Source organism: Monopterus albus, unplaced genomic scaffold, assembly GCF_001952655.1.
Source record: "Monopterus albus unplaced genomic scaffold, M_albus_1.0 scaffold105.1, whole genome shotgun sequence".
In the NCBI taxonomy this organism is placed as follows: Eukaryota; Metazoa; Chordata; class Actinopteri; order Synbranchiformes; family Synbranchidae; genus Monopterus; species Monopterus albus.
The window spans coordinates 68,365-82,099 of record NW_018127985.1 but is presented as its reverse complement, the minus strand read 5'-3'; the positions used below and the strand labels follow the sequence as shown (position 1 = coordinate 82,099).

The 13,735-nt window shown below is 41.3% G+C and overlaps 2 protein-coding genes across 3 annotated transcripts in view; one reads left to right on the top strand and one right to left on the bottom strand.

Moving 5' to 3' along the window:
* Nucleotides 1-465: 465 nt before the first annotated feature.
* cebp1 (CCAAT/enhancer binding protein (C/EBP) 1) lies at nt 466-3,842 on the bottom strand. Of its 2 annotated transcripts, none has more exons than XM_020610547.1 (3): nt 3,597-3,842; nt 1,821-2,021; nt 466-1,711 (listed from the first exon to the last, which is right to left on the bottom strand). In XM_020610547.1, exons 1-3 carry the CDS (start codon nt 3,597-3,599, stop codon nt 1,406-1,408), a joined length of 510 nt encoding a protein of 169 aa, XP_020466203.1. In that variant the 5' UTR covers nt 3,600-3,842; the 3' UTR covers nt 466-1,405. The 2 variants fall into 2 exon arrangements, with proteins under 2 accessions (XP_020466203.1, XP_020466202.1); XM_020610546.1 differs by having other exon boundaries at nt 1,821-2,087; nt 3,597-3,840.
* Nucleotides 3,843-9,435: 5,593 nt separating this feature from the next.
* The window catches only part of ngdn (neuroguidin, EIF4E binding protein), a 13,411-nt gene continuing 9,111 nt past the window's right edge, over nt 9,436-13,735 (top strand). The window contains exons 1-3 of the mRNA XM_020610493.1: nt 9,436-9,534; nt 9,800-9,859; nt 10,584-10,655. Coding sequence (XP_020466149.1) covers nt 9,514-9,534; nt 9,800-9,859; nt 10,584-10,655 — 153 coding nt within the window. The 5' untranslated portion in view covers nt 9,436-9,513. The remainder of the gene's footprint in view (nt 9,535-9,799; nt 9,860-10,583; nt 10,656-13,735) is intronic.

Genomic DNA, 13,735 nt, shown 5'->3' with positions numbered 1-13,735 from the left:
CATCTGGCTTTTTGCCTACAGCCCTCCTCTCTGTCTCCTATCTCTATGACCCTTCACTGCCATCACAGCCACAGGAAGGCCCTGGCAGCCCAAAACACTGATACTATCTCTGCGCTCCTCATCTCCGTCCTCCACTGTGTTGAAATCTTGCCCATCCCACAAAGGGAAACTGCTGGTGTACAACGGTCCATGGCATGGTGTCCGTTTCTGTGGGTAGACAACTGGTAAATGATCAGAAGTATGGCGTGTTCCCTGATGAAGGATGCAGTGGAGACTCGGTGAGAATAATAACACATAATGGAGTTCAGTCACACCATTTTTTATTAGTAAGATGCATTATTTAAAGGTGCAGAGTGCTGTAATCTGAGCCTAATAGCTCTGCAACTGTAAACTGGAGGAAGCACTGTTAAATTAGGATCAGCAATTGAATAACTGATAAAAGACTATGATTTCATATAGGGGCAAGCAAGTATTTGTTTATTTAACAAGATATTCGACACAGTAACACTTTAACAATGTATTACTATATATTTAAAAAGTTTATTTAGTGACATTAAAGGTGATCTCCTCATATTTAAAACTGAGTCAAAAGCATTGCAAGTAATCACACACTCACTCACTTAGAGTATTATAAAGAGAGAGACACTTAGATTTCATTAAATCCCTTACAAGCCACAGGATGGTTGTTGTGTAACTCTGTTGGGCAACAACACTTACAATCACCTCTGACAATGACGAGAAGTATCGGTTACACGAATAGGCAGTGTTCATTAATTCAGATGGGGTCACATAACAACACAGAGTGCGTTGGAGATGCCACCAGGATTTCACATGGGTACTCCTCTGTGTGTTTTTCTCCAATAGTTTACCTTTTAACATCAACACCAGCATTCTTCCTTTAATCAGCCTTTTTCATATAACCTAAATTCACTCTGCCACTCATTGAATGTTGCTATTTGTGCTCACAGCCTTGCATTTACACTTTATAAAATACAATGAAGTGCATCCAGAACAGGTAACAGTCCCTTTTTCAAAATCTTTTGGTGTCGTTCTATAGCCTTTACAAAACAATAAAACAGATTAAATTATTAAATGGTGTGTGTGTGTGTGTGTGTGTGTGCTCTAACATAAACTTTAAAGGTTAGCTTGTCTAACTAGTTTGCTGCTCTCAGAGGTAACTACAGCCTTGCCAATGTGTTTTACTTTATCATTTCACAATTTAACTAACTTTACACCTGTCATTAGATCCTAAAGCGCTATTTTAAAATCTCCTCTTCTAAGTAGCATTTTCAAATTATCACAGATGTTTGCCTTTATAGTAAAACTTTGAAGGAAAGAATACAATTACACTTTTGACTTTGAGTGTCCCTGCTTCAGTGATGTTAATGGCAGTTGGAAATATGGTTCAGATGCTGAGCTCCCCTGTGGCTCCCTCTTCAACTCCCTGCAGGTGTTGCTGCGATAGGATGTGTTTGAGAGTGTCCAGCTCCTGGGTCAGCTGGCCTATCCTCATCTGCAGCTTTTGGTTTTCCTCCTGCAGCTGCACAGCTCTCTGCTGGGTCAGCAGGATCCTCCTGCGGGCTTTGTCCCGGCTCTTCCTAACAGCGATATTGTTCCTCTCTCGTCTCAGGCGGTACTCTGCGCTGTCCTTGCTGATGCTCCTCTTGGTTACCGGGGCCCTCAGACTTGGCAGAAGGAAGGGAGAAAAATCCTGCAGGTCACAGACACAAATATAATCAGGAAGTGTGGAAGCAGAATGACAGTGATTGATGAAAGCACATTTTAATTAATTATCCACAAATGAAACACCTCGGTCTCACCTGCTGAGAGTCGGCATGGTTCTGGTGATGGTTTGTGCTTCCTGCAGTGGAGGTGTTGCCGAGACAGGATGGTGAGTAAGGGGGATATGATAGTCCCATCATCTGCTCGGCCACTCTGTCCTCACTGGGCCCCCTCATTATTCCCTGAGACTGGCTGTAGGGGATCATGTCCATCTGAGAATGCTGACTGGTGGATCCAGCCTGGGTGGAGATGACAGGGTTCAGGTTGAGGGTATGGGCTTGACTTGGGTATGAGCTCGCCCACTCCTGGATGACAGAAGACACACAAAGTATTGGAGTGGTTGCCCACAAGACATTTCTGTTTTCTGCTAGTGTACAATTATATGTCAAATGTGGCAAATATTGTACTTTTACTCCATTACAGGTATCTGACTGCTGCAGTTGGTAGTTATTTTATATATTAAAATTTGATGTAAACATGACGTGTGGATGCCCTGGAGCCAAGTGGTTTCAGTGGGAGCCTATTTACAGCTGCACATTGGTATGTGTAAGCTGTTAGCTTTGTTGTGTTTGGGCCTAGGACTGAGTGACCACAGTGGTCAAAACAATTTATATAGCTTAAACTATCCAATAATATATAAAGTAGTTTAATTAGCTTAAATTTGAACAGCAACAACATAAAAATACAGCTAAAATACACGTTGGTAAAAATAAATATATCAAAGTTCCCTGAAAGGCCTTGTTTTGTTGCATATTGTGTAGACTACTTTTACTTTTGATGTTTGTAACAGTGACAACAACTCAGTAATGGAGTTTTGTTACAGTGTGATATGTACATTTATTTAGGTAAAGGGTTTTAATACTTCTTCCACACACATGTATGTGCCTTGCTTTGTATAGATTACTGCTTCTTCTTTTCTTATGAACATGAAGGCAGGTTGATAAGTTCATAAAGAAGGATAGGTGGATGGGCTTTCATGATTATAATTCACTTTCATCATGATTTAACCTGTTAACCAATGTAAAATATGCATAAGAGATATTTTTAGTACAGGTCAGAAAATACCTATTTTCAAAATAAAAGTTTTTAAATGGTAAATTTTGTGAGAAAGAGCAGACCTACAGTAACAGTAAGCTTTTTTAAATCAGTAATTAATAATTTAAGTAACTTTATAAATAAAATGGCTCGACCCAGCTTGACAAATGTGAATTTTTGGTGTTTTTATCTCTTTGGGTGATGGGGTTTGGAACATTAAAATAGCCTGTGTTAAATTAGGCTCCAGAACATTCTGTTTTTTTTTTTTTTTTTTTATTGTTTCTTCTATATTAAGTTAAGTTCAGCAGAATAAACAGCCATGAAAGCAGTTAATTGTTCAGGGACCTACATTAACACAAAACAAATAATGTAGCCTACAGAAAAGTTTTTAAAAACTGCATAAATGGATATAGTTTTCAAAAAATCCTTTTCAAATTATTTGACAGAAGTATTGTAAGTCTAAAAATTCTAGTTTGTAAGGCCTGCTTACTGTGTGGTTATAGTCATTCTGTCTATTCACCTCTACCCATATCTGCACAGCCTGTTAAATACAGCAGTATTTATAAAAACAAAACAAAAAAACAAAAAAACACAACAAAAACTAAACTTGGTTCAGGGCGCTTAAAGATTGCTCATGAGATCTAAGATAACTGTAAGAGACATCCAGACTTTTAATAGCTTTCAGCAGCTTTAATAATTTTCCTATGATTTAATTAAAAGAGCTTATATTTAACATCTGCACTAATAATCCACTGCGATAAAGTTATGATCTGACTTACCATGACACACACTGGATATCCTTCAGGTTCCTCTGGCTGGAAATGGTGTGAAAGTCACACAGAGGTAGCTGCTCCTCCAATGATGACTCCATCACTTCCCCTGTGGCCCTTCCTCTCTCTCTCACACACACACACTTAAAAAGGAAAAATAGTACACGTAGTGATGAAGAACATAGCTTTCTGATCATTAGATCATTTATTATTTCACAGGTGATAATATTGAGATTTTTATTAATTAAATTCCTTAGTATCTTTCCTCACACCAGCTAATAAGAAGCTTGTTTAAAAAAGTTGTGTTCACTCAAAGTCATTTTCAGTATGAACAAAGTATGAGGCAAATCTTGATGATATATTTCAGAAAATAGATACAATCTTTATCTCCTTGGTAAATCTATAACCCTTTATGGGGAAATAACCTTAATAAACACTATTTTGTGGTTTTCTTCCTTATTTAAAGAATTTGAACAAAAATATTCAAATTTATATGAAATAATAAACTAGATAAAATTAAAAGAGTGTATTTAGTATATAATAAAGTTGAAAAGGGTGGCATGAAACTCCCAAGTTTAAAAGGTTTCAGTTATTCTTTAAAGGCATCATTCACACCAAAACAAGATTGTAATTGTCATTGGTCTTTCTCAAGACTGCTCAAAAGCTTTCATCAGCTATTTCAAAAAGGTCTCCTTCCTTATATGCAATTTAATATCACCCATTTCTATCAGCAAAAATAAATCCCTAGAATGTCTGCTTTTATAGAGGATGCTGTTACAAACTGGCTGTGGTACTATTATTACCCTCCTGATAAACCAGTATCTTACAGCAGATAATAGGTTTTAACAGTAATGTGTTGATAGATGGCTCTCCCTATGTAAATAAAGAAATGCTAAATAAAGATATTATTATTATAAAATAATTTATTAGCTTATCTAAAGACTCAAGCCATCAACAGGTTTGTCACCCATATAGTAAAGATTTACTATGACTGAATGGAAAAAAGACTAATCAGAGCATTCATAGATATGTCATATTTAAAGATAACATTTGTATAAACCCTATAAATACCTTAAATAAGTGGGAGGATTCAATCAAGATAATAATTCAATAGAAACAGGTATTTAGCATTATTTATAATACAACTCAGGATGTCACTATATGCACAATAGGAATACAAATAATATGTACATTTTTACAACTCAAAAGATGTTACACATTGTGGCCTTGAACACATTAGTTAAGAAAAATCAAGGTTCAGTTCTACACCTGCTGTGGTACTGGCCAATTGTAGCCTCATTCTGGGATCAAACAGAGAAGTGGATAATGAATTATAATAAAAACTATAAAATCACATCATCATATATATAGCCTGGCTACAATTCCCAGAGGCATGTGTGGAGAAACCCAGGCACTGAGCATCACCTTATTAATACCATCCTTACAGTCAAACACAGTAACTTGTCCTGGTTCAGACCATAATAGGCCTTAATACATAGGCTAACATACAATAGGTTATATGATTACTATTAACAGTACTGAGCCTGTTTGTGTTGAGCTCTTTATCATTCACCCTTGTGTTTGTATCTGCATATCTTCTGTATGATATTTTATGTAGTGTGTTTGTGACTATGATGTAAGTTGGTATGTGTTGTATTTTTATTGTTCCCTTCATGTTAAGTCCCTCTGTGTGTCGAAGCGTGGGCTGACAAGTGGGGATTTAAATTTAAATGTTTTTGGTGTTTGGCTTTAAAAGAAAGATTCCTGACCTTGCATTGCATTCACATAGCCACCCTTTAGAAAGGATTAAGGTTTTTAAGTTTTTAGGATTGTGGTTTGTTAAATATAATGAGAAACTTGCCTGGACATGAATGGGGGCAGAAATGGAAATTATGCTTCTGATATATAGAGCAACGATTAAGTCAGCAGTTTATTACGGCTGTGGGATATATGCTCTGTGGCTAAGACAACGCTAGAAAAATGAGTGTACAAAGGCTCTGAGACTTTGCCGTGGAGCATTTAGGTCTTCTCCACTTCTTGCTTTGCTTATTGAAATGTGAAAAATGCCCTTATGTTTGAGATCTATTAAATTGGGATCACAATACTTGGCAAAACTGAATGGCAGTACTTGTAGCTTGTCAGTTCAGTGTCTTCTTGCAGGAACACACAAATCTTCTGGTAAAAATTAAAGGCTCTCTTTTTTAGAACAAATTAGTCAGTGGGCAGGGAAACTGGGTTTAGAGCAGAACTTTATTGCAGATCAAATGTGCTGGGTGTCAGTAACTTTTTGGCTGATGCCAGAACCAGATGCTGATTTTACTCTTCAATCTTTACTCTTAGAAAAGGATTCTAGTGAATTTTGTCTTTATGCAGAATATCTGAATAAAACAATGGGATCCTTTTTGAAGATCCATACTGATGGCTCTAGAGACCCAGGAGTGGAAAGGTGGGATTTGGGGTGTATGTGTCACGGTTTCATGTAAAACCTGGATATCATGTTGATATTGAAATGATATTTCTGTTTTGTTTGTGATTGGATAGAGGGTGTAAGACCAGGTAAAGTTCATTTGTTTTGACTCCGCTGCAGCTTTACTGTCTTTAATTGGAAGGACACCTAGATCTGGACCAGATGTATTACTGAGATTTTAATTACTTTGTTTAGTATTGGAAGGTCAGGATTTGAAGTCCAGATGTGCAGGGTTCCTGGGCATATGGTGGTCAGGGGCAATGAAATTGTGGACAGAATTGCAAAGGCATCTTTACGTAATTAAGAAATAGATATTAAATGTCCTTATGGGAAGGTTGAATACAGAAGTAAAACTGATGAAGGTATTGAGAGGGAGAGGCAAAATCAGTGGAAAAAGTAAGTCAGAGGGAGACATTTTAGTTTTCAGGCCACAAAACCATTTATTCTTATGGAAATCACAGGGATTCAGTTAAATTCACCAGACTGAGGCTGGGGCACTGTGGGCTAAACAAATGTCTGCAAAAAGTAAGGAAACATCCAAATGGATTATGTGAGTGTGGCAGTCCTGAGACAGTTGCATAAATTTTGATAATCTGTAGGAATTATGCCATGGGTTATGCCACCCACAAGAAGGCAGCATGAACAAATGCGACGCCCCCTCTCTCTCCGAGTTGTGTGCCTAAAAATGTGTGTTATAGTGCGTGTTCTTGTTTGTCCAGTTTATGTTCTGTGCGCGTAGTTCAATGTCTACATTGTGCCCAAGATACAGTCGCCACTGCCTTGTGGATATAGGATATAAGTCAAGACATTTCAATTTGGACCAGGAAGTCACATAGGAACTTCAGGACCTGGGACTTCTTCACCAGATTCCTACATCACCAGACACGCCGGCTAAGTCACCCCCTGAGAGGAGGTGTCGGAAGTGGTGTGAGCATAAACAAAACCGGGGCAAATGGGGAGGCATTCAGGCTAGGCTAGCAGCTAGCCCACACTGACCCGCAATACCATCCCTCATTATGGCCAATGTACACTCACCGGACAACAAAATAGACCACATACAGCTCCTGAGATCTGCACGGCGTAATGCGAGGGACTGCTGTGTTTTCATCTTTACGGAGACATAGCTAAATGACAACATCCTGGATTCCACTATCCAGCTAGATGGGCTAACATGCCACCGAGCCGACCGAGTCCTTGTGGAAGAAAGACTCATGGAGGGGGAGTTTGTGTTTACATCAGTGATGCTTGGTATCAGGATGCTGCTGTTGTTCATAAACCCTGTTCTCTGTTGGTGGAGTTTATTATCATCAAGTGTCGGTCTTTCTATTTATGTAGGGAGTACTCAGTAATTCTGTTGATAGCTGCGTACATTTCTTCCACCACTAACACCGGCAATAGGAGTGAGGCACTGAATGAACTCTACCAGGCCATCAATGAACAACAGACAGCGCACTCAGACGGATTCCTCATCACAACTGGGGACTTCAATCACATGGATTTAAAGGTTTTACTGCCCAATCTGCACCAACATGTTGACTTTCCAACAAGAGGAGACAACACATTGAACTTTGTGTACACAACATGCAAGGGGGCACGCAAGCCCCCCCACCCCCACCTGGGTCTCTCTCATCACATCATCATCATGCTGAGACCTGCATATAGACCCACAGTGAAAGCCATCAGACCAACACAAAAGGAGGTACGTGTGTGGCCAGAGGGGGCTTCCTCTGTTCTGAAGGACTGTTTTGACACTATAGACTGGGACATTTTCAAACAAGCAGCCACTCATAACAATCACATAGACATAGAGGAATACACTGAGCCAGTCACAGCATACATCACAAAGTGCATTGATGATGTCACATACTGCAAAAATAGCAGTGTTCGTGCCAACCAGAAACCATGGATGACAGGTGAGTTTCACAGACTCCTGAGGGGTCGGGATGTAGCCTTTAGGGCCGGCGACACCGCAGGCCTAGCAACAGCAAGAGCCACCCTGTCCCGTGGAATCAAGGGGGCAAAGCACCAATACAGCAAGAAAATATCTGGACACTTCAACGACACTAGAGATGCATAGAGTCTCTGGAGGGGCATCCAACCCCTCACAGGCTACAAATCCCCACCTCGGAGCTGTGATAGTGACATCTCTCTGCTGAACAGCCTCAATGACTTCTTTGGCAGCTTTGAAACGCAGAACACACCAGCACAGAAGACCATCACGCTGAGCACAGGGGCCAATGTGCACACTCCCACTTCAGACTCCTGCCCTCAGGGAGAAGGTATTGGAGACTTCTGGCCCACTCCACCAGACTTACAAACAGCTTCATCCACCAGGCCTTGAGGATGCTGAACACTGTTCACTACCTCCCCCTCTCTGCCCCTGGGCCATAACCCACAACATAAAAACACTACACTTGCTGTTTGTACAAACTCAATACATTCCCCCTTTTTGTTATATTACAGGTAAATCTGCTGCTGAGTAATGTGGAAACAAACAAACAAAAAAACGACCTCTGCTGTTTTGTTATATGCAAATCTGTTAGAATTATATGCTATTTGGGGGCGGCTGTGGCTCAGGAGGTAGAACGGGTCGTTTCCTAACTGGAGGATTAGCGGTTTGATTCCCAGCTTGTCCAGTCAACATGTCGAAGTGTCCTTGAGCAAGACACTGTACCCCCAGTTGCTCCCGGTGATGTCACTGGTGTGTGAATGTTTGGGAGTGCGAATGGGTGAATGGCCAAATAGTGTGAAAGTGCTTTGAGTATGCTGTAAAGCATAGAAAGGCGCTATACAAATATAAGACCATTTACCATTACCATTTATTTGCACCTCATCACCAACGCCCTGGTGATGCTGAACCATATGACAATCTCCTATTATTGTTTTGCACTACTGTCACTGACTGTACATGGTTTTGAGTCACAGCTTATTGGCTCTACCATTTAGATTTCTCCTAATTATGTCAATCCAGTTCTTATTCTATTCTATTCCATTTTTATTCTACTTTACAGTATTTTAGTTCCTAAATGTTATGACATCTATTTGGTGTCATAACATTTAGGTGACAGAGAAACAGTATTTCGATTTTCTGTATGTCCTGCACATATGGTGAATTGACAATAAAATCCCTGAAAATTGAAGATGGAGAGAAGTTTGTTCTTTACAAAAATATCTAATCAAGGGATTTCTTGCTTTTCTCTTTCTACATTGCTTGACCAACCTGAGCACCGCCAATTGATTGCAAGGGGTGTTATTCTTTTTTTTTTTTTAAATACCGATTTATACTCAATGATATAAACGGATGTTAGATTACTGTATATCAGTTATATGTGGGGCAGTAGTACGCCCAGTTGCCTTTACACTGCTTTGGATGACAGAAGAAGAAGAAGAAGAAGAAGAAGAAGAAGAAGAAGCAGTCCCTGTCCCTCTGTGGCTTCCGTAGATTAACATGAAGTCAAAATGGCTGCTCCCGTTGACAACGTGAGTAGGGCTGAGGAAGTTGCTGGTTAATGTAAAGCGTTTGTCTAATTTTTTTATCCTTTAGGTTAGTATTGAAGATCAAACTGACAATTGAATGCGTATTCTGAAATTGTCTTTTATGCTTGAGATTGGCTTCACAGTTAGTTGTTTTGTTTAGCGACCAAGTTAACCAGGTTGTTACAAGCTAATATACTTTCTCTGTTAGGTAGCTGGCCGTTTACGGAGTGTTGTACCGTGTTTCTGATTGCTCTTTACTTTCTGACAGGATTTAGTTAGAAGTGATTTGCCTAACGCTGTGCAGCTGCTGAATGATCTCACAGAACAGGTACCAGTATAATATGATAAGCTCATACACGTAAGAGTTGTCGTGTTAATTGTGAATTTAATGTTTGTTGAAATCATGAAGAAACAATTTATACACATACTTAGGTTTTATATTGACATGTAACGTTGTGTATTTCTAATAGACAGACCTGCGGTACACAAATTGATTCAGTACCAATGTATTGGTGACTATGTTGGCCGTGATAGAGCTCTCTGCCGAAGACATTTGTACCCGTGTGCGAATAAGGGTGGACAAGTTGTAAATGCAACGCTTAGTTTCTCACCAGAAAAATAGCAAACCTTATAAAATAAAAAAAATGTGTTGTAAAGATATAAATAATTATAAAAATGTTATTCATGAATACATTATGTAAAAAATTACTAAAGTGGAATAATAGCATTTATATGACAAAAATGATAAAAGCTTTGCGCGTTGCTCATATTCGGTGACATCAATGCTGGATGCCACACAAGTGTATTCTGGGATACTTGTTTGGCCCCAAATCATGGTTGTATCACAAGTGCTTCTATAATACATCCATGCCCCAAGTCCACTGAGCTCATAAAGGTTATTTGCTAAAACTGGTGGAGCAAGAACTTTCTTTTGCTGGAGGCAGACTTGGAACTGGAACTTGGGCTTCACAAGTCCACAAGAACAGGAGTAGGCTACAGAGAAGAACGCAGACTGAGAGAGGCCTTCTGTCTTTTTTTTTTTTCCTCTTTAGGTGGTCTCAGTCACGAGTCATGTCGGTGAGCTGCTACCTAAAATCAAAGATGGGACATTCAGGACAGAACAGGTGAGCAGGGATCATATTTGCTGTGTTTCCACTATCGGAACCTAACAAGTGCTACACCACATACTTAGCATAACCATCACCAAGCACAGACTGGACCATCCTACTTTGGTTTTCCACTGTATTTTCTCTGTCACCCACAGTGATGTGTGACATCATGGCGCCCTCTGAGGCAGACATGTTTGTGCGTTCCACTCTCAAATGCCGGCTTTTTCTTCATTTTCTTCTTTTTTGTGTTTTTTTTATTTCTTATTTTTTACTTTTTCTGCAGTGCACAAATGTCATGCACTGCTAACATACAACAGACAGGCATTGCTAGATATCGCCAACTCACACAGCCACTGGGAATTTACTGGTTTCATATCACTGGCGCTACAACTCATTCTTCGCTCCCACTCCCACAACAACCACCATCACCCCCGAGGCACCAGGCACGAGCGAGCAGAGGTGGAGTTTTTATTGCTGAAATGCCGGCCCCATACAAACTGTTTTATTATGGTGTGGACAGGAAGAGAAATGGGGTAGGAGTGATCCTGAAGAAAGAGCTTGTGAGGAATGTTTTAGAGGTGAAAAGAGTGTCAGACAGGGTGATCAGTTTGAAGTTGGAAATTGAAGGGGTAATGTTGAATGTAGTCAGTGGTTATGCTCCACAAGTAGGGTGTAAGTTAGAAGAGGAGAGATTCTGCAGTGAGCTAGATGAGGTGATGGGGAGTATTCTCAGAGGGGAGAGAGTGGTGATTGGAGCAGACTTCAACAGGCATGTTGGTGAGGGGAACAAAGGTGATGAGGAGATGATGGGCAGGTTTGGTGTTAAGGGAAGGAACCTAGAAGGACAGATGGTGGTGGACTTTGCTAAGAGGATGGAAATGGCTGTAGTTAACACCTTTATCCAGAAGGGGGGGAGGAGGAACAGAGTTACATACAAGAGTGGAGGTAGGAGTATGCAGGTAGACTACATTCTATGTAGACGAGGCAATCTGAGAGAGATTAGTGACTGTAAAGCAGTGGTAGGAGAAAGTGTAGCCAGACAGCATATAGTGTAGTGTGATAATAGAGTAGTGGAAGCTAGGCTAAGAAAGGAAGTGGTTATCTGTGAGCAGCAGTATGGCTTCATGCCCAGAAAGAGCACTACTGATGCAATTTTTGCTCTGAGAATGTTAATGGAGAAGTATAGAAATGGTCAGTAGGAGCTGCATTGCATCTTTTACCAGAGAAGAACTGTTAAATATCAGACAACTCACACTAAACTACCTTCCTCTGATTTTTGTGAACAAAGAATGCTGTATGGACATTCTGATCGGAGGCGCAGCAGCAACATACGGGACCTGGAAAAAATGCCACCGACGTGGAAAACGGGCGGCGCCTTGGTGCGGTTACGACAGAGGGGAACACGGACCTCACTCCCATCTATTCACCTGGCTGTTCCCTGGTCAACAAAATGGATGAAATTCTTCTCGTCAACAGGACTAACTCTGACTTTGCATGCTCTGCTGCTTTGTGCTTCACGGAGACCTGGCTCAGCGAGTCCATCAGTGGGAAAACGAGAGGAGGTTTAATCTGCTTCTACATAAATGAAGGTTGGTGCACAGATGTCACAGTGCTACAGAGGACATGTACCGCAGACCTAGAGTCTCTTGTTATCAATTGCAAACCCTTTTACTCTCCCCATGAATTCAACAGTTTCATGCTAATGGGAGTGTACATAACACCGTAGGCTAACACTAGCGCACTATGGCTTCTAGCAGAACTGATAACTAGTCTGGAGCTGGAACATCGCGACTCTCCACTCATTGTTCTAGGGGACTTTAACAGAGCAAATTTCACCCACAAACTGCCCAAATACATACAGCACATTACCCCGTCCCACCAGGGACAAAATCACACTGGACCACTGCTACACAACAATAAAAGACACCTATCGCTCTGTCCCCCGTGCAGGCCTCGGACTCTGATCACTGTATGGTCCATCTTATTCCAACCTACAGGCAGAAATTTAAAGCTGCGAAGCCTGTAGTCAAAACAGTGAAGAGCTGGACTGAGGAGGCTAAGTCAGAGCTACAGGCCTGGTTTGACTGCACAGACTGGAGTGTATTTGAGACTGCAGCTACAGACCTGGATGAACTCACTAACACTGTCACATCTTAGATCTGCTTCTGTGAGGATGTGTGTGTGTGCGCCCAAAAAGACCTTCTGCACATACAACAACAAGCCCTGGTTTACAGCAAGACTCAAGCAGCTTCGTTGTGCCAAAGAGGAGGCTTACAGAAGTGGGGACAGGACTCTGTACAGCCTGGTTTCAGCTCAGGTTTCAGCCAACGACTCCCCGTCTGTGTGGGGGAGCGTGAAAACCATCACTGGCTATAGAGCGCCCCCCGCCTTGCGCGCCGCTGTGGAGGACTGTCAACTAGCAGACAACCTGAATGTGTTCTACTGCAGATTTGACAAACAACACCCCCCCCAGCCCCCCACCTTTAACGATCTGTGAAAAGGATGGGCGTGGCCTCTTTAAAAGACAGAAGATCAGAAAAGCACCAGGCCCAGATGGTGTGACCCCCTCCTGCTTCAAAGTGTGTGCTGATCAGCTGGCCCCCATCTTCACACTTATCTTCAACAGATCAGTGGAGCTGTGTGAAATCCCTTCCTGCTTCAAATGCTCCACCATCATTCCAGTCCACCTGCAGCAGGGGACTTAACGATTACAGACCTGTTATCCTGACATCTATAGTTATGAAGTCCTTGGAAAGACTCAGTGACATCGTAGACCCCCTGCAGTTCGCCTACCGGGCAAACAGGTCAGTGGACGATGCGGTGAACATGGCACTGCATTACATCCTGCAACATCTCGACTCCCCAGGGACCTATGCACGGGCCCTCTTTGTGGACTTCAGCTCGGCATCCCTCTGATGTCTCCGGTACTTTTTACCATGCTAACTCTGAGAGACGAAGCAGTCCAAATAACTTCAAAACAGTGCTGATTTATTCAATGAACACAGGTAAAAATTAACATTACACGCTCGGGTATCTTGCACCTCCAACATGCACGCAGGCAGCTGAAAGATGAAAGACCCCGAACCACAACAGGC